Source organism: Alexandromys fortis, unplaced genomic scaffold (genome assembly GCF_014885135.2).
Source record: "Alexandromys fortis isolate MF-2015 unplaced genomic scaffold, M_Fortis_MF-2015_v1.1 scaffold_100_3062768_6864082, whole genome shotgun sequence".
In the NCBI taxonomy this organism is placed as follows: domain Eukaryota; kingdom Metazoa; phylum Chordata; class Mammalia; order Rodentia; family Cricetidae; genus Alexandromys; species Alexandromys fortis.
The window spans coordinates 757,709-777,018 of NW_026067993.1; the positions used below are offsets into that span (position 1 = coordinate 757,709).

At 40.2% G+C, this 19,310-nt stretch overlaps 1 protein-coding gene across 1 annotated transcript in view; it reads left to right on the top strand.

Annotated features, from left to right (window-relative positions):
* P3h2 (prolyl 3-hydroxylase 2) overlaps positions 1–19,310 on the top strand; it is a 154,239-nt gene that overhangs the window by 97,082 nt on the left and 37,847 nt on the right. Inside the window, exons 2-3 of the mRNA XM_050160024.1 lie at positions 16,465–16,617; positions 17,799–17,857. Of these exons, the coding sequence (XP_050015981.1) occupies positions 16,465–16,617; positions 17,799–17,857 (212 nt within the window). The remainder of the gene's footprint in view (positions 1–16,464; positions 16,618–17,798; positions 17,858–19,310) is intronic.

The window sequence follows — 19,310 nt, forward strand, 5'->3', positions numbered from 1 at the left end:
TGCATGCTTGAAAGATCACAGGCATCCTCATTTCCTACCACAGGAAGACAAAAGGTTAGGCACTGGCAGCTGTCCAGTCTTCGGGGCAGCGAGGCTCAGTGAAAGTGTCACGGAATTACCCCTCTTCACTCCCTTAAGAACAGACAGCGGAGAGTCCCCACTGTCTGTAGAAGTGGTTGCTCAGACGATTTGTGTTAGTTCCCCATGGTCGTCTGGGCAGGAGGAGGTGAAGTGGCAACTGGCAGATGAAACTATTCATTTTACTGTCTTGGCTGAAGGTTTTCTAGTTTAAAATTGGATGTAACAGTCCTGTCCTTAAAATGTAAATTCTCCCTTTCTCTTTCTTTTTTTAGAAGTTTTTCTTTTATTGAAGATAGATTCTTTTCTCATACAATGCATCCTAATTACAGTTTCCCTTCCTCTTCTCCTCCCAGTTCCTCCATACCTCCCTCCCCTCTAGATTCATTCCCTTACTCTCTGTCTTGTGCTCAGAAGGGAGGGCTTTCATGGAGACCCCCAACTTAGACTCTTTCTCCACATAATGTCTGGCTGTGGACATTATGTGGACATCTGTTCCCATCTGCTGCTGGAGGAAGCCTCTCTGACTAGATAAATCACTGGTCTATGAATATATCAGAATATGATTAGTAAGCAGTTTGGCTATTTATTTATTAATGAGCAATGTTTAATTTTACTTTAGGTTTCTGATCTATCAAGTCTCTGGTTCTTGGTTACCCAAGCAGGGTCAAATACGAGTTCCTTCTCATGGACTGAAGGTCAAATCAGGCATTGGTTGGCTACTGCCACAAGTTTTCTGCCATCATTGCCCTAGAATATTTTTAAGGCAGGACAGATTGTAGGTCAAAGGTTTTGTGTCTGGGTTGCTGTTCCACATTTCCCTTTTGGTACCCTGCAGAGCACCTTCCCCAAAAGATACTAGAACGTAGGGGTGAGGGCGCCATGTAGGCACCGGCTTCCTCATGTTCAATGAGTCGTGCGAATGGTGTCCTCAGCAATAGGGCCCTGCCGTCAGTTTCCATGGAACAACCTTTTGTCTTAGCAGCAGTCTGGGTTGCTGGGGGTTTCCATGGGACCCCCTGGGCCAACAACTCAATGGAAAATACCCTTGTCCTGCCACTGGAAGCCTCACCTCTCTACAAGCTATGGCCAGGTGTGACTCCATATCCGCTATTATTTTGAGCCCTTATTAAGCTCACATTCATAGTCTCAAGAACGTTTCTCTTGCATTAGGTTTCCACACCACCCCAAATGCCCACCAGTTCCTGTCTTCGCTCCCCACACTCTCTCTCTCAACCGCTTTGCTGCCCACTTGTTTCTCCCACTCCTGTCCCATCTGCCCCTGACATACCTGGGAGATCTCTTCTATTTCCCCACACAGGGAGTTCTCTGAATCCCCTCTGTAGGATGCCATTTTGTCCTATTGATGATGTCCTTTGTCTTAAGGAAACTTTTTAATATCATGAAGTTCCACTTATTAATTGTTGATCTTAGTGCCTGCAATATTGGTGTTCAGAAAGTTGTATCCTGTGCCAATGATTTCAAAGGTATTCACCACTTCCTCATCTATAAGGTCCAGTGTACCTAATTTTATGTTGAAATATTTGATCTACTTGTACTCAAGTTTTGTACAGAGTGATAAACATGAACCTACTTGAATTCTTCTACATGCAGGCATCCATTTTGCCATACATTATTTTGTTGAAGATGCTGTCTTTTTTATGTTGCTTATTTCTGGCTCTTTTCAAAAATTAGGTGTTCATAGATTGTAGATTTATGTTTGGGTATTCAGTTCAATTCTATTGATCAACATATCTATCTATGTTCATGCCAATACCATGTGGTTTTTATTAGTACAGCTCTGTAGTACACCTTGAAATCAGGGATGGTGGACCTTTCGGCATTTCATTTGTTGTTCAAGATTGTTTTACCTATTTTTGTTGTTGTTGTTTCCATATGAAGTTGAGTATTGTCCTCAAGTTCTGTAAAGACTTGCATTGGAATTTCGATGGGGATTTCACTGAATCTCTAGACTGCTTTTGGGATGACCATTTCAACTATGTAAACCCTGCTGATCCGTGAGCATGGAAGATTTTTATATCTTCTGATATCTTCTTCAGTTTCTTTCTTCATTGTCTTAAGTTTTAATTATATGTATCATTTATTTTCTTGGTTAGAGTTACTTCAAGATATTTTGTGGCTATTGTGATTTTCCCTGACTGCTTTCTCAGTCTTTGTTATTTATGTATATGAGGGATATTGATTTTTTTGCGTGTTAATCTTGTATCCAGCCACTTTTCTGAAAGTGTTTGTCAGATATAGGAGTTGCCTGATAGAATTTTTAGGGATATATATATATATCTTTATCTTTATTTTGTTTAGGTATGCCCCTTGTATCATTAATCTTTCCAGGATTTTTATCATGAAGGGGAGTTGGATTTTGTCAAAGGTCTTTTCTATATCTAATGAGATGATCATGTGTTTTTTGTTTTTTAGTTTGTTTATATGGAGGATTACAGTTACTGATTTTTGTATATTGAATCACTCTTGCGTCTCTGAGATGAAGTTTATTTGATGATGTTGGATGCTCTTTTGATGTGTTCTTGGATTCAGTTTGCAAGTATTTTATTGAATATTTTTGTATCTTTATTTTTAAAAGGGAAATTGGTCTGTAATTATCTTTGTTGAGTCTTTATGTGGTTTGGGTATTAGGGTAACTATGATCTCATAAAATGAATTGAGCAGAGTATCTTCTGTTTCTATTTTGTGTACTAATTTGAGGAGTATTGCGTTAACTCTTCATTGAGTAGACTAATAGAATTCTGTGCTACAACCTACGGATCTTATTTATGTTGTTGTTTTGGTTTGGTTTTGGGGGGAAGGGAGACATTTAATGACTGCTTCTATTTTTCTAGAGGTTATATTTTTACTTAAATTGTTTTTCTCATCTTGATTTAACTTTGGTAAGTCATGCCTTCTGAGAGAATTATCCATTTCTTTTGGATTATTATAATACAAATACACATGCATTGCTCTTAGGTCAGAGGCATGGAAGAATACATAATTTAAAATCATAGCCAGGCATTCTTTAGGTTATAAAACTGGATGGCAGGGAAGTAAAATGACCTAAGGCAAGTATGATTGGATTGCTACATTTTTCTCTTACAGGAAGGTTAAACAAACAGGCTGAGTATAGAGTGGGATGTCAGTCTTAAGTCTTCAGTGATCTCAAGATGTATTATTAACCTTGGCTGGGAGGTCAGGCGGAAGTTCCAATCTCTTGCCTAGGATTTTCAAAGCAATCAGCATTTATAACCTAAATAGTGAATAGCTGTAATTTTAAATTATGTCCTCTTCCATGCCCTTGAATCAACAGTCATGTGTGTGTGTTTGTAAATGTAGGAGATTTTTTTTTCCATGTAATGGATTGCCACACAATCCTACCCACCCAGCTGCAGCACATAACCTTTCTTAAATGTCGACCAGTTTGGATTCAAAGACGAAGTTGAGACTGAACCTCAAACATCTGCAAATGCACAGCCAACAGCATTGTGTGCAAAGTAGAAACTCTGCAGGGGCAAAATTTTTTTAGCAAAAGCCCAGCATTCAGCAGCTAACCTCTACCACACTGTCACATTGTAAGGGGGTGGGGGGAGCGAAGCAATGTCAACCCACAGTGTATACAAACTTAGAAACCTTAAGGTATTTTTTAACTACTGAATATAATTTCACAGTCTGCTTGATATGATTTTTTTTCCTGGCTTCTTTTTTGCTTGTTTTTTTTTTTAAACAAATTCAAACCAGCCTGTTAATTTGAGCACTCCCTTAGTCCTTTTCTACAGTCATTTGCAACCACTTTGCAAATTTAATTTGGCTTATTCTGGGTGGTATATGGAAAGCTTCACTTTGGCTTATTCTGACTGTCATTGGTTCTTAAGGGATATAGTTTAAGTTTACCTTTTTAACATATTCATTGGTTTAAAGCAGTAGATAGCTCATCTTCCTGATAATAAAGATGGTTTGGCCATTTCGTCTTCGATGTCATGGCGTACTACAAAAACAAGTGACTTTGGAATCAGAAGAAAGATGGTGTGGGTTCCAGCTCCTCTGTCAGGTGCTGGACTATAGGGCTCTTCTCACTCAGATCTTTGGTTGTCTTTGTTGCATAAGCATAGATGGAGTTGAGGTGTTGAATGGGATGGTTGTCAAGGGACACTGAGCTGCATTTTAGTATTCTGGTATCAGTTTGGCGACAGTTTTATAACGAAAGTCATTCTTTAAAGTTAGTGACATTGACCTTAGTCAAATAGAGTCTCAGAAACTCGATTAGTCTCTTGAGATACTCTGCAGTGAACAGAAGCTTTTGGTTAAAAGAGTTAGGAAAATGTGGAAGGCATTCTTCCCCTTATTCATACAGTATAGCAGTACAATGAAGACTCCAGATACCCTGCCCTAAGGAAAGATGCTCCATTTGCAAGTTTATCTTACACTTTACTATTAATGATAAAATATTTTTGCAGGTCTTTAATCACCCGGGGGTAGGGGGGGGGTGCATACTTAGCAAGCTAAGAGCTCTCTGTAAGTCTCTAGTCATTTTTACTTCCTGGGTCATACTGTCACGTGATGATTGCCCATGAGATCCTCGGCTTAGAAGATTTTCTTTTTGCCTTCCTTTGGTACAAAAACCTCGAGTATGTCTCAAGTGAATACTTGCTGGTACTCCATTGACCTGATAGAAGTTAAAAGTTCTTCACTGCTAAGAGAAAACACTTCTTTGAATGTCTCCATGTTGCATCAAACATAACCTTACTCAAAACAAATGATAATTTCTCCAACCCACAAACAGCTGTGCACCCACACAACTCTTCTAACGTCTTTGCTGTTTCCATCCTATTCCTGGTCTATTACCTTTGACATTTTAAAACGACCTTTAATTTTATGTTTCTCTTGTCTAACCTGCTGTTTTATTTTTTCAAAGGGGGATTTCCAATTGTTTTCCTGAGACTCTGAACTCTTCTTCAAACTTTTTTTCTTCTCCCAGTTAATCCTGATAGCCAGGCTCTTCCCACAACTCGGAGTATCATCAAGTTAACCAGACGGCCCCAGTCTTGCTACCTTCATCTGATGAAAGATGAAGCTGTCCATAGCCAGCACTGATATTAGTTTATATTTTTCAAAGCCTTTAAAAAAATGAAACAGGAGCACACTTGCTCCCATTTATACATAGACCCATGCATAGACCAATCACTTCCCCCTTTCCAGGAGTGAAACTTCAGATCTTAGCTTTGTGTGTATTGCTTCCCATTTTCTAATTCTCTTCAACTGTGCTTCTAATTTGTCAACACGTAAGCATCACTCCTGTTGCTCTTCTTCTTGTTCTGCAGCCCATGTACTCCCATGATTTCTGTTCTTCAGGACCCTCAATCCATCCTGCTTTCCAGGATGCCTTTCCATCTAGGTAACTGTGCCTTGACATTTCTGTCTGTAGCAATGTTGCTTACTAACTATTCACGCTGCCACTGATCCTGTACAAACTTAGTTTTCCCTTCCCTTCCCTTCCCTTCCCTTCCCTTCCCTTCCCTTCCCTTCCCTTCCCTTCCCTTCCCTCCTCCTCTTTCTTTCTTTCTTTCTTTCTTTCTTTCTTTCTTTCTTTCTTTCTTTCTTTCTTTCTTTCTTCATAGATGTAGGCATCTATGTGTGCACAGGTTCATGTGCACATGTGTGGATGTATGTGCAAAAGCCCAAGATTAACCTTGGATATCTATCTGTCTGTCTATCTGTCTGTCTGTCTATCTGTCTATCTATTTTTTGAGACAGGGTTTTGCTGAGTAGCTCTAACTGTCCTGCAACTCAATCTGTAGACTAGAATAGCCTTGAACTAGAAGAACCACATGCCTCTGCTTCCCAAGTGTTGGAATCAAAGGCATGTGCCACCCCTACCTGCTTGAATATCTTTCTTAATAACTCTTCATTTTACAGATTTGAAGTTTCTACTTACACTCAAAATTCACCAATTGCACCTAGTCAAACTGCTCCCTTACCCCTAGGATCCATTTCTCTGCCTCTTGGGTGATGGGATTACAGATGAGAGTGCTGGGATCTAAGCTTCAATGTGAAACTCTTGAACGATAAACACTTTTTCTACGGAGCCATCTCCCTAGCCCAAGAGCCTTTCTTCAGGCTATTGGCAAATTATATATTATCAATGGGATTGTATTTAATAAAAGACAAAGACCATTGTCATTGTTTGAAAAAAAAAAAAAGAAAATGCTGTCAGTGGACTTTTGTACTTGAACACTGGGTGCCCAGTTGGTGGCGCTGTTTGAGGAGGCTTTGGAACATTTAGGATGCACAGCCTTGCCAGAGGAAGTACTTTGGTCGGGCTTTATGGTTTTGTAGCCCCATCTTACTTGTTGCTGCCTGTCTTCTTCCCTTGTGTTGGGAAATTACAACCCCTCGGCTTCCTGCTCTCGCTGCCTGCTGCCATGCCTTCCTGGCCATGATGGACTTTCTCTCTTTAATAGTAAACCAGATTAACTGTTTCTTTTATTTTAAGTCACTTTTGGTCATGGCATTTTATGGCAGCATTAAATAGTAACTTAAACAACCATGCCACATTTCTTTTATGTTCCTCAAAAGTGTTTATATGCAAAAGAACCACCAAAGTTCCTTTGCTGAGAAACATCTCGCTACATGGATGAAATTTGTGCTAACTCACATTGAGTTTGAGAGAATAGCATGTCAAATCCCAAATATGTGTTTGTAAGTGGATATTTTAGTTAATATTTTAACCCTGCCACACACATATTTTTATTTTCTGTATATGTGGGGATAGCGGGCTGTGGGGATTTTGCCACGGCATGTGTGCATGTGAAAGTCAGAGACCAACTTTTTAATGCTGATTCTCTCCTTCCATGTATCTTCAAGGGATCAAACAGGTTTTCAGGCTCCATGGCTGAGGCCTTTGCCACCCAAAGATGTAGATCCCGATTACCGTCCTGCTACTGATTTTCTGGATAAATCTTTTACTAACTTATAGTGGAGCAATGGGGACTATATGTTTGAAATGTTTTTAGGTAAATTTCCTTGGTCTTATTGGAAGTGAGTGTTTGTAAGACTAGTGACAGGATTAACATTACCCGACATGTTTAGACCATAAGTATATTTTATAAAATTTAACATTCCCAGAAGTTCAGACAACCTGCCATTTTCTTTCCGATATATGCTGTTGGCTGAAGTACAGAGAATTCTTGTATTGATAGGTATTTCATTAGCTCCCTAGTCCCAAGGTCGTTGCTGTGGCTAGATACTTGGAAAGCAGCAGTTGTGAAAAGTCAGGGGTATTTATGAAACAATGAGACACTCTGTCATGGACACTGCTTCCTTAGGGAGACCATGTGACCCAGCAGATTTGGAGCACATTCTAGGCAGCTTGACAGGTAAAGTTCTTCAGGACCCTTGGACTCCTTTAGAAGCTTTCTCCAGGAGAGATCTGGAAGTGAACTTCTCATTGGCAGTCAGCCATGGCACATTCCTTCACATATGCTGAAATGAATGCTTGCCAAAAAGTTTTGAAGGCAATCTCCGCATTCTTATAAGAGCAAAGGTTTATATATCATAAAAGAATTTGGCGTCTTTGTCTTACCAAAGGGTATGAGTAGAAAACGCTTTTGATTTACTGGTTTGCTTTTCCTGCATTCCCTGGTGAAATGCTTGAGGTAGAACATTAATTAATTTTGCCTTGTGAAATAGGGAGTCTAACACATTAGAAATTGTAATGATGAACTTATTTATATATTCACAAACCTTCAATGTCTTTTCAAGAGATGATGTTGACAAAACATCCCGAGTGTTGTTCTAACACTGCTACAGTGATCAGCAGCCCAGTATTCAACTGGTCACTTGTTTTCCCTGGCCCACAGGCCTCCCTTTGCAGTCCCCCGGAGAGTTCCAAATGGTTATGTAAAAAATAGGATAATAACGCCACACTTTGCTTCCTACTTACCAACCTTCCATTCCTTCTTGCCTACGACTAAGAACTGAGCCTGTCACTGTGTTGTTTCATAGACCGATCCCAGATGCATATTAAAACAAACAAACAGACAAAAACAAATCCTGTTTTCAGAATAGTCGCAAGACCAGAAAGGCCAGTACCAACTCTGTATTAACCTAGTACACTGTTGATTGTCATGAAGTATTTCAGAAGCAGGAATCTACAGGTGATTGTTCATCAGATGTAGACACAATCAAATCCCTGTGACGGTGTGCAGTTTCAGGGAACTGGGATATGGATGCTAATACTGCAAAGCATGACCCAGAGTGTGCAAGCCAGGAACGCCACAGGGGGTCACCAGAAGACGATAACACACATGTCTGCTGTCGTCATGAAAAAAACATGTCCACAACACCATGACATTTCTCCACTATGCTTCACCTCCTCAGCACAGCTTCCTACTCGGTGCTAAAAATCCCTGTTTATATGATTCAGTTCCCCTCTCCATAGTGATCAGATACCTCTGCATTCAGAGACTATCTTAGGCTAGCGATTTATCTCTATATTCTTGAGTTTCATATTTCTACTGGGGGACACCCAGGAAATGTCCACTTTTAGCTTCATTGTAATGTGTATTGTAAGCTATATCACAATATACAAGGATCGATTATTGTTATTGGCAACTTTGCAACTATATTCTCCCTGTTGCTCTCATGATCAGAGGAGTCCAGTTATGTTATAGCACAAAGGGTTATTAACATCACTGTTATGTTTTTTTTTTTAAATAAACTAAAGTGAAATTATTTGTACTTTGAAACTGTGGCTCCTGCAGCATTCACAGGACACTGACCGAAGCGTGTTATGAAATGTGCAGCGTATACTTCCAGAAGAAATTTCCAGAGAGCACTAAAGTTCTGCGTCCAAGAACAGTAGCAGGAAACAAGTGTCAGAGAGGTCTTGGCACCAGCTGTCTGTTCGGTAACCATTAGTCACCCTCTGACACCTCGGGGGAGACTGCTGGACAAACACCACAGGAACCGAGATGCCTGCCTCGTTGCTCATTCCATCTCGGCCCTGGTGTTTAGAACCCAAACTGACAACCTCATACCAAGAAGCCACATAGACTGATTTCATTGTAGCCAAGGATGACTGGTCCACATTCCATCACCAAGACAGATCTGTGCCCAGCTGTCATCCAAATTTTTACTGTTTTTTTTTTCTTTTTGTTGTTGTTAGAAAGCTAGACACTTTGCAGATGGCTTGTGTAATGTTGTCCAATTAAGCATGCCCTTAATTTTGACTAATATTCTGGTTTAATTATTTTTTAACATCAAGAGATTTTTTTCTTCTGCTTCTTGGTGCTTGCATTACCAGGTACCATGGGTCTCCTTTATGTAAGAATCTCCTAGAAAATGTAGCTGACGGATGGCGTCTGTTTAAATGCGTTCACGGGGTATCACATTTTTGGTGGCGGGTCACCATCAGTGTTTAATGTTAACGTGTAAGCTGAGGACATCACCAGGTTGTGGGGACCAGCAGGCGTCTAGTCATCCGACTCTGCATATTCAATAAAGGAAGGAAAGCACAGACGCGGTTGGCAGAAGAGAGCTCTTTTGACAGCCCATCCCTTTCCAACTCATTCCACAGGGGAAAGCTACTCTTCAGAAATCTCCTTCCCCTTCCTCCTCACCAAACAGCACTTTGAAAGCCATAAATATTTACTTATAACCATGGATACCTTCTTAGCCTAACATTCCGTAAATACAGGGATAATTCATTTTCTACACTAGCATGGACACCTACTTCCTGGGTTACCGTGAGAACTTGAACACCAGGCGTTTCTGAATACTGTACATGGAGATGTAGGAAAGAAACAAGATGTCTAGAAGTTGAAATAATCCCTGTGCCCAAAAGGTTTTTGAGTTTCCTAACTAGAGCAACTATTTTGATAATTAATTATATTCTCTAATGGAAAATACAAAAACCAAAGAAAAATGCTCCACTTTCAGTTTGTTATACTACAAATTCAAATATATTGTACCTATTGTAAGTGATACAAAGTTTAGTGTTAAACTTCCCAGAGTCAAAGCAGAAAAATGGCACAAGTTATCACGTGTTCCCAAGGTATGCTGAAGTTAGTTTTATAAATCTGTCAGGGGAGGCTATGCCTGCTCTGAAGTTTGAAAATAATTCCAAACGCAGATATTTTTAAAATTATGATAGTAACATGACGTCACTGGGAAATAAAATACTGAGTCATGTCAGGTAGTTGCTTTTTATTCTTCAAATATCTGATTCTATTCTATAAGGTCTTCCGGGCTCTCCTAAAATAAAATGTAACTTTCTTATGTAACTTGACTTTTGTGCTTGTTGGCTATAATGTACAAGTTTAGTTTAACTTAATAGCTCCAAGAAATTACTAAATTTTATCTCGAAATTTGTTTTCTCAAAATTGCTCTAACTTTTTTCTTCCAGTGTTTTTGAGGTGTCATTTATTTATTTGGTCTGGAAAGAAAATCAACTGAGGTCAGTAACAATTGGAAGTAAATTTGGAGACCAGCAAGTGAAATATTTACCAACAAAAAAATTCCGGTGGCACAGTCTATATCTTGTAGGTTCATTCAATATCGTTGGGACTGCTGTGGCTGGAGAGGTGGCTCAGCTGGTAAAATGCTTACTACGGAAAGACAAGGACCTGAGTCTGATCCCAGTTCCGATGTCAACCTTGGACAGATGATGTGGATTGAAACTCCGGCGCTAGGGAGGCAAAGTCAGGCAGAACTCCTGAACTCAGGGCACAGCCAGCGCTCATCCATCAGCCAGGGTCAGTGAGACACCAGTCTCAAAAACGATAGATAGCAATAGAGAGACACGCGGTGGTGACCTCTGGCCTCCACGCATGTGTGCACACACACATGGCACTCAAATTTGTGCTTCTAATGGTATGCTTGCATTTTTGTCTTCTTTTGCCCTGTCTTGTTCCTGAATTGGAAAGCATTGTTATAAATAGGATGGGTGAAGGAAGAGAAAAAGAAAGGAATGAAGGGCAAAAAGGGAAAAGGTGACTGGCCTCAGTTGTCTTTTGTTTATTTGGGGGAAAACCTGAACTGGCCTGAGTTACTGTGATAACCTTTCTGACTGTTCTGAATTCCCTTCTCCAGATAGCAGCCTCAGTGGGTTATTGTTTCAAGACGTGTGCAAGATCTTGTTACATCCCTTCTTGAATTTCTTTAAGAGCTAGCTTCCTGTTGCACTTAGCATGGCATTCAGACTTCAGCATAACCTCTCAGCCATCTGGTTCCCCAGGCTACTCAGCTCTCTCTCCTTCCTTCCTCTTCCTCTCTGCTCTGCCCTGCTTTTCAAAAACACTTGGCTTTTCCACTTGGGGGCCCGTGTACACTACTTCACTTTCCTTTCCTGAGGAGTTCCTTCTCCTCCCATCCTCATTTCTGGATGCCCTGCTAAGAAGCTGCACTGCTTCCTAGGACTCCGCCTCCAGCCAGCATGCGCATGCTCACACCAGCTCCCTTGAGGAATTTATTCATAGGACTCCTCCTCCGGCCAGCACGTGCATGCTCACGCCACTCACCACTGGTCATTTATACCTTTTAACACTTAGCAAGGACATAAATTATTTTCATTTTCACGTGCAATTTATCTCCTCCTGAAATCATTTATAAAGTGGGTTTTTTTTTTTTTTTTTTTTTTTTTTTTTGCTTCGGGCCACTTGGATCTTTTGGTCAACTCTCTTGGTCTGTAATAGTGTGCAAAATAAATGACTGCCAAATACACGTGTGAACGAAGGAAAGAACTTGTGTGTGACTTGATCACGATATTTACAAGTAAATTATACAGTGTATGTAAGATCAGCTCATCTGGGCAGATTAGCTTAGCGACGGAGTTAAACTACGAAGGCCTATACCTCTAACTCTCTAAGTTGTTGAATGGCGTTGTGCCTTATCTGAAGTCTCTCTGCAGCTGGTAGATGGCTCCTGAAGGCGCGTGCGCATTCTGTGCGCACTCGCCAATGTCTTTAAGACTAGCCGTGGACTCAGGTCAGGACTGCATTCCCTCACTAGCCGGGCAGTGTGACTTCCGAATGTTCACAGGGTGCTGATTCCATCAACATTCACTTCTTCTTCCACACAGCATGGCTGCCCCACACAGCCGGACTTCTAGGCTAGTTTTCCCCATTCTGTAAGATCTGGAGGAAGTGAGCCAACGCTTTCAGAAGAACGTTCTTCCCAACGCTTCCCGCAACCATCAGAGTTAGATAGCCTCTTCTTGTCAGACCGGTCAACTTTCCTCAATTGTTCTTTGATTCACAGTTTATTTTTCTACTTCCCAGAGTGAGCCTCTCAGCTATGGTTTGTTCTAACTGTGTCTTAAAGGAAATCCCATGTGGGGCCTTTAAATGCAGTTTGGGTTTGTGGACAGGTCATTCTTCAGCTAAAATCAGGTGCTTAGGGACCTTGTTACAATCTCCACCCAATAAATGGCCTTGTATGTAGCATTTGCATAATCACTTGTACTTTTAATACCATATCCCTCTAAAACAAACTACAAATACATACAGCCTACGATTGCTCAGATGGTTGAATTTATAGAGTCTGGCAGACAGCTTTAGTTTCATGAACTGGTTTACAGTAATTCAAAAGTCAGGAGCAGCACGTGAAGAAATTGTACGGTTCAGTGTTAGGTCGCAGAATCTCCTTCATATGTACATTTGCAGAACGGTGTGTTCTTTTCTGGGCTGTGTTACAAGGAATGAAAACAAGCAAGCACGGAGACACTACAATAAATCCAAGAAAAGAGCTGGACCACTGAGGAATGCGTTATGAGACCCATGTTCATCTGTGATTATCCACAGTGGGAATATGAGTGTGTACAGGGACTCCAGAGGTGTCATTGTTACATTCTCATGCAGTTAGCACATCTTAGCTATCCTCACACATAACACCTTTTGGCTGATGTGTTGAAGATACACTTTATTTTTCTCTTTGCATAGGTAATTGTGTATTTAGAACATAGGTGGAATATATGAAGAACGATAAATAAGTTACCAGTTCCTTTCCACAGAAATCCATTCATGTGAATATACTTGACTATTGCAGGGCAGTGTGTGTTAAGTCCCAGTACAGGGGTAAGATGATACTGAAATTCTTTTTCTGTCACAATCGCTCTGAGAAAGTATTTCTTCAGACAGTCTTCAAGCTTGACCTCATGGGACAAGTTATATTTCAAAAAGGAAGCAAAAGCAAATGGACAAATATTCTCTGTATCAGCGGACCCGCCTGAGCCAAGATGGGGTTGGGAGGGAGGGAAGCGAGGGTTATAAACAGCAAACAGTGTTCATGCCTCAGGCTGCAGGTCCAGGGTGTTGATGCTAATTCATCACTAATAGTTTGTTACTCAGAGGTGGTTTCCATGGAGCACAAGAGCGTATTACATCCATATACATGCTGCGTTCATGGGCCCTCTACATTCTACACTTTGATGATGGGAGTACACCCACAGCATCGAGTTGCTAGATCACGTACAAATTACGCACTATTGTTTCTGAAACATTTACACATAAAACAGCTAATCCATATGAATCCCAATTAGTCTACTGGGGTTTGGGATGAGCAGAGTCTTTGCTCACTACGTGACTAAAGCACAAACATTTAAATAACTTTTTCTACATTCACTTGACCAATAAGTTTGGATTTATACGCAATTGAGAACTTGTTCATCTTCTTGGTTCCCATAAAAATATCAGCATGTAGATGCCCAAACATTTTATACTTCTATGTAATAGTGGTTTTCTTATTTTTTATTTTTTAAATTAGGAAAATTAGAATTGAACAAGAAAGCAGCTCCAAAGTTAGTCATATGGATGGCCAAAATATTTCTGGGTGTACATCATGACCTAATTTCAGGTAATAGCTAAGAGAAAGAAGTTCCACAGTTAATATGAAAAGAAAATGAACATGTTAATGAGAAAAAGTAAGGACACCAGGCCATAAGTTAGGACTGCATATATTTTCTGTGGTGAAAGTTGATTGTTTGTGTATTTCCACAATGCAATGGCTAGGCACCTGTAAATTCACTATTTCTTTGTATTTCTTCTTTTAAAATTGTTTTTATTGAGTTACATATTTTTCTTTGTTTCTCTCCCTTCCTTCCCCTCCTCTTTTACCCTTTCCTGTCGCCCCCAGGCTCCTAATTTACTCAAGAGATTTTATCGTTTTCTACCTCCCATGTAGTTTAGATCCATGCATATCTGTCTTATCTATAGAGATAGATATGCATATCTATAGAGATAGACAATATCTCTATATTGTCTGGGTTCTCTGGAATTGTGAATTGTAGGTGGTTTTTCTTCGCTTTATGTCTAAAGGCCACTTATGAATGAATACTTATTATATTTGTCTTTCTGGGTCTGGGTTACCTCAAAATGATGTTTTCTAGATCTATCCATTTGCCCACAAATTTCATGATGTCATTATTTTTTTCAGCTGTGTAGTACTTCACTGTGTAAATGTACCACATTTTCCTTATCCATTTTTTGGTTGAGGGGCATTTAGGTTGTTTCTAGGTTCCGACTATGAGCATAGTTGAGCACATATCCTTGTGGTATGATTGAGCAGCCTTTAGGTATATACCCCAAACTGATATTGCTGGGTCTTGAGGTAGGTTGTTTTCTAATTTTCTGAGATGATTTCTGAGAAATCATCTAATTTTCTGAAAAATCCAAAGTAGCTGTACCACTTTTTACTCCCACCAGCAATGCAGAAGTGTTCCCTTTACCTCACAACCTCTCCAACACAAGTTGTCATCAGTATTTTTTTATCTTGGCCATTCTTACAGGTCTTAGATGGAATCTCAGAGTTGTTTTGATTTCCATTTCTCTGATGGCTAAGGATGTTGAGTATTTCCTTAAGTGTCTTTCAGCCATTTTAGATTCATCTGTTGAGAGCTCCCTGTTTAGGTCTATACCCCATATTATATTGGATTATGTGATCTTTTGGTGTCCAATTTCTTGAGTTCTTTGTATATTTTGGAGCTCAGACCTCTGTTCAATATGTGGTTAGTGAAATCTTTTCCCATTCTGTAGGCTGCTGTTTTGTCTTGTTGACCATGTCCTTTGCTTTACAGAAGCTTTTCAGTTTCAGGAGGCCCCGCTTATTAATTGTTTCTCTCAGTGTCTGTGCTACTGGGGTTATATTTAGGAAGTAGTCTCCTATGCCAGTGTGTTCAAGTGTACTCTCCACTTTCTCTTCTATTAGGTTCAGTGTGGTTGGTTTTATGTTGAGGTCTTTAACCCATTTGGACTTGAGTTTTGTGCATGGTGACAGATATGGATTTATTTCCATTCTTCTACATGTTGAAATACAGTTATGCCAGCACTATTTGTTGAATGTGCTTTCTTTTTTCATTTTATATTTTTTGCTTCTTTGTCAAAAATTAAGTGTTCGTAGGTGTGTGGATTGACATCTGGGTCTTTGATTCAATTCTATTGGTCCTCCTGCCGGTTTTTATGCCAATACCAGGCTATTTTGCTACGTTTTTAGAGAAAGACTCAATTGAAAAGTTTTATGATGTTAGATGACTTCATATTTATGTATTCAATAACTGATTTCATTTCTTCATATCTTATGATAGCTCAAACATTCTTTTAGTTATATTATAAAAAATAACTAATATAAATGTTTATATCTCTGGTATGAAGAAAATGAATCTTTATGTAGGGATTCTCCTTAACTAGAGCAGAAACCAAAGTGTTTTTGCATTGAGTGACTTTAATTCCCTTTAGTTAAAAATATCTCTTTATTTCACTGTGAAGAGGCTTAAGAATGTCGGCGCAATAATTATTCAAAATCCTTCACTTTTGATGCTGGAGAGATGGCTCCATAGTTAAGAACATGCACGGCTTTCACAGAAGACCTCAGTTCAGTTTCCAGAACCTAGTCCAGGCTGCTTACTACTGTCTATAATTCCAGCTCCGGGGATCTAGCACCCTTCTTTGTCATCCATGGACACCAACACTTGTTTACATGATTAAAACTAATCCACCTTTTTTTTTTTTTTTTGCATTAATGAGTATCTCCAAGATACAAAGTTAGCCTCTTTTCTGCATTGGACTAATTTGCTTCTTTAAACTTCCTTTTCTTTGCTCTCTAAAGCTAAAGAACTAATATTATGAGTTCCATCATTTAAAAAGTCACAGGGGTGTGTCTGTGTACATTTGTGTGTCTGTGTTTGTGTGTCTGTGTATGTGTATTTCTCTGTGTGTCTGTGTTTGTGTATGTTTGTTTGTGTTTGTGTGTATGTCTCTCGTGTGTGTGTGTGTGTTTTATCTGGAATCCTATCCTAACTACTTCCTTACTTTTAGGCCTTAGAGCGATCACTTTAGTTCTCCAAGCCAAGTTTAGAAAACATTCCCTTGATTGTGTCCTTTTTTTCCACAGCTTAACCAGCTGGAAAAGGCCATGGAGGCAGCGCACACATTCTTCATGGCCAACCCTGAGCACATGGAAATGCAGCAGAGCATAGAGGACTACAGAGCGACAGCGGGGGTGGACACCTTCCAGCTGGTAGACAGAGAAGCCAGGCGACATCTGGTGAGTCATGGGGCCTCCATCCCATCCTCATAAAGCTAACTGCACCTGTTTCGTTGGCCCCAAGTTGAATTGTATAATGGGTTCATATATCAAGTTCAGTCTCAATGTCCACTAACTTTCACACATTTGAAAAACATCTTATGAAATATTGTAACCAGTAGTGAAGCTATATTTGATATTCTATATTAACATTTCAAAAACTGAGAGAAATGAAAATTCTCTTAGAAAAATAAGGCTATGCTGAAGCCTAAAACTCCGTGAAGTTATCTGTCTCTTCCATGAAGCCTCAGTTCTTACTTAGGACTTTTTCATGTCATATTTTTTAATTAACAATTTATTCACTGACAGTTCCACCCGATGTAAATAATGAATACTGACCACATTTACCCCAGACTTTTACCTTCTTCCTCCTACCTTGTATACCCCTCTTCCCTACTTGAGTACCAGCCTCAGTACCCCTCAAGGTTCAGAATTGGATGTTTATGGCAGGTGAAGATCTGAGGATAAAACTTAACTCAAGTACATGACCTCTGCATCTTCTTTATTTTTTAGTGCAAGGGGAAAAATGAAGTGAAGGGGGCATGGAGAAGAGGAAGAATAAGAAGAAGAGTAAGGGGAAGAATAAGGAGAAGAAGGATGATGTGGGAGTGTCATATAGGAATCTGTTGATTTCATTGGTTAAGTAATAAAGAAACTGCTTGGCTGGCCCTGATAGGTTAAAACATAGGTGGGAGGAGTAAACAGAACAAAATGCTGGGAGGAAGAGGAAGTGAGCTCAGACTCGATAGCATTCCTGTCTGGGACAAACACCTCAGACAGAGAGGCCATGCTCCCCTCTCCCAGGCAGAGACACGCGATGAAGCTCCGACCCAGGATGGATGTAGGTTAAGATCTTCCCTGGTAAGCCACCTCGTGGGCTACACAGATTATTAGAAATGGGCTAGTCCAGGTGCGAGAGTTAGCTGAGACAAGGCTAGATATAATGGGCCAAGCAGTGCTTAAAAGAATACAGTGTCCGTGTAATTATTTCGGGGCATAACTAGCAGGCAGCCAGGGTGCTGGGGACGCAGCTCCGCTGCTCATATTACTACAGAAGGAGAGTAAGAGGAAGAAGTAGAAGTAGTGAGAAGAAGAAAAATAAGAGTAAGGGCTGATTTCCATGAGGTTTTTAGTTTTTACAGACACAGTTGGAAAATTCTATGGGCAAGGACAATGTCAACATGCATATCAAAAACGGCAAGTAGAACCTGACAAAGCAGTACTCTGAAACAGGCAACCCGACCCAGGAAAGAGGAAGCATTCAAGGGAAAGTATCTGACATTCCAATGCATTATATAAAGTTACTAAACATCCCTGAATCCTGGATTCACCCATTCTCCTCATCTAATCTCTTTGGTGATAACCAGCTTTGAGGATGCCCAGATTTGTTTGTCAGCAAAGGTGGGGCATGTTGTCTTCCTGCTCAGTGCCTGTCTCCTACAGCAATTTCTATGTGGTCTGTCAGCAGGTAATTTTGTGGGATTGACTCTATGTAAATTTAACTGTTAGAACAAGCTTCAAGGCCACATGGTGTGGGGGTGGAAAGGAGCAAGGTCATTGCCTGTGTAGAATTCACACTACTGAGGTGTTTTGGGAACGAATCCCATTTAGAAGGGAATAATCATGGCTTCACAAGGTTTTTACAGATATGACAGTGACTTTTCCAAAAGACAAGTGTTCCCGCAGCTCTGCAAAACAGGTTATTATTTCCATGTGGACATGTACGTATACACTTCCATGGATCTGCCTATTGGTCTGCCAGCTGCGCATTCACTGTATAGTCCTGTGGGCTCCAACATACAGATCTCTTTCTCACATTTGTGTTCATGTCCATTTGTCTTGTGACTCTGAGTTTAACTGTGCCAGTCCTCGTGACCAGGGTTTGGAACTTTCTGTTGGAGACTGGTCATTCCAGCAGTGGATGCACAACTGAAGGTAATTGATTCTTCATCCCAGAATCCATCAATAGTCGGGAGTGTATGCCTGGCTCCAATGATGGTTTCATTTCTAGTTTCTAAAACGATATGCAGACCGATTTCCAGGGTGGCTCCAGTATCTTACATTCCCACCCACAGTGGATAAGGGTTCCCTTGGCCTGCATCCACCCACCCCTGCCTGTGCTGTTGTTGTTGCTATTTCTAATGACGGTTGTACTGACTAGGGTAAGATGGAACCCTAAAGTAGTTTTATTATGACTTTTCCTGATTTCTTAGAATGTTGAACATGTTTTTCAAGGTTCCCTAGACATTTCTTATTCTGTTTCATGCTATAGTTTATTTTTAATGCAGTATTTTGATGATTTCTTTGAAAATGCCATACATCCATACAGTGATTTTGAATCATACTCACCCCTATTCCTTCCATCTAACTCCTTGGATCCATGATCACCTCCCCTACCTCCCTTCTTCATGTTCTCTTCATAAATAAACCAGAAACCAATTACTGCCACCAATATATGCATGGGTATGGGGTGCTCACTGGAGCACCTACCTACACGTGACCACATCTGTAAAGAAAGCTTGCTCTTCCTCCCCCTAGAAGTCATCAACTCTTTTTTTTTGGGGGGGGTTCATTTTTTTAATTAATTAATTTATTTATTTATTAAAGATTTCTGTCTCTTCCCCACCGCCGCCTCCCCTTTCCCCCCCTCCCCC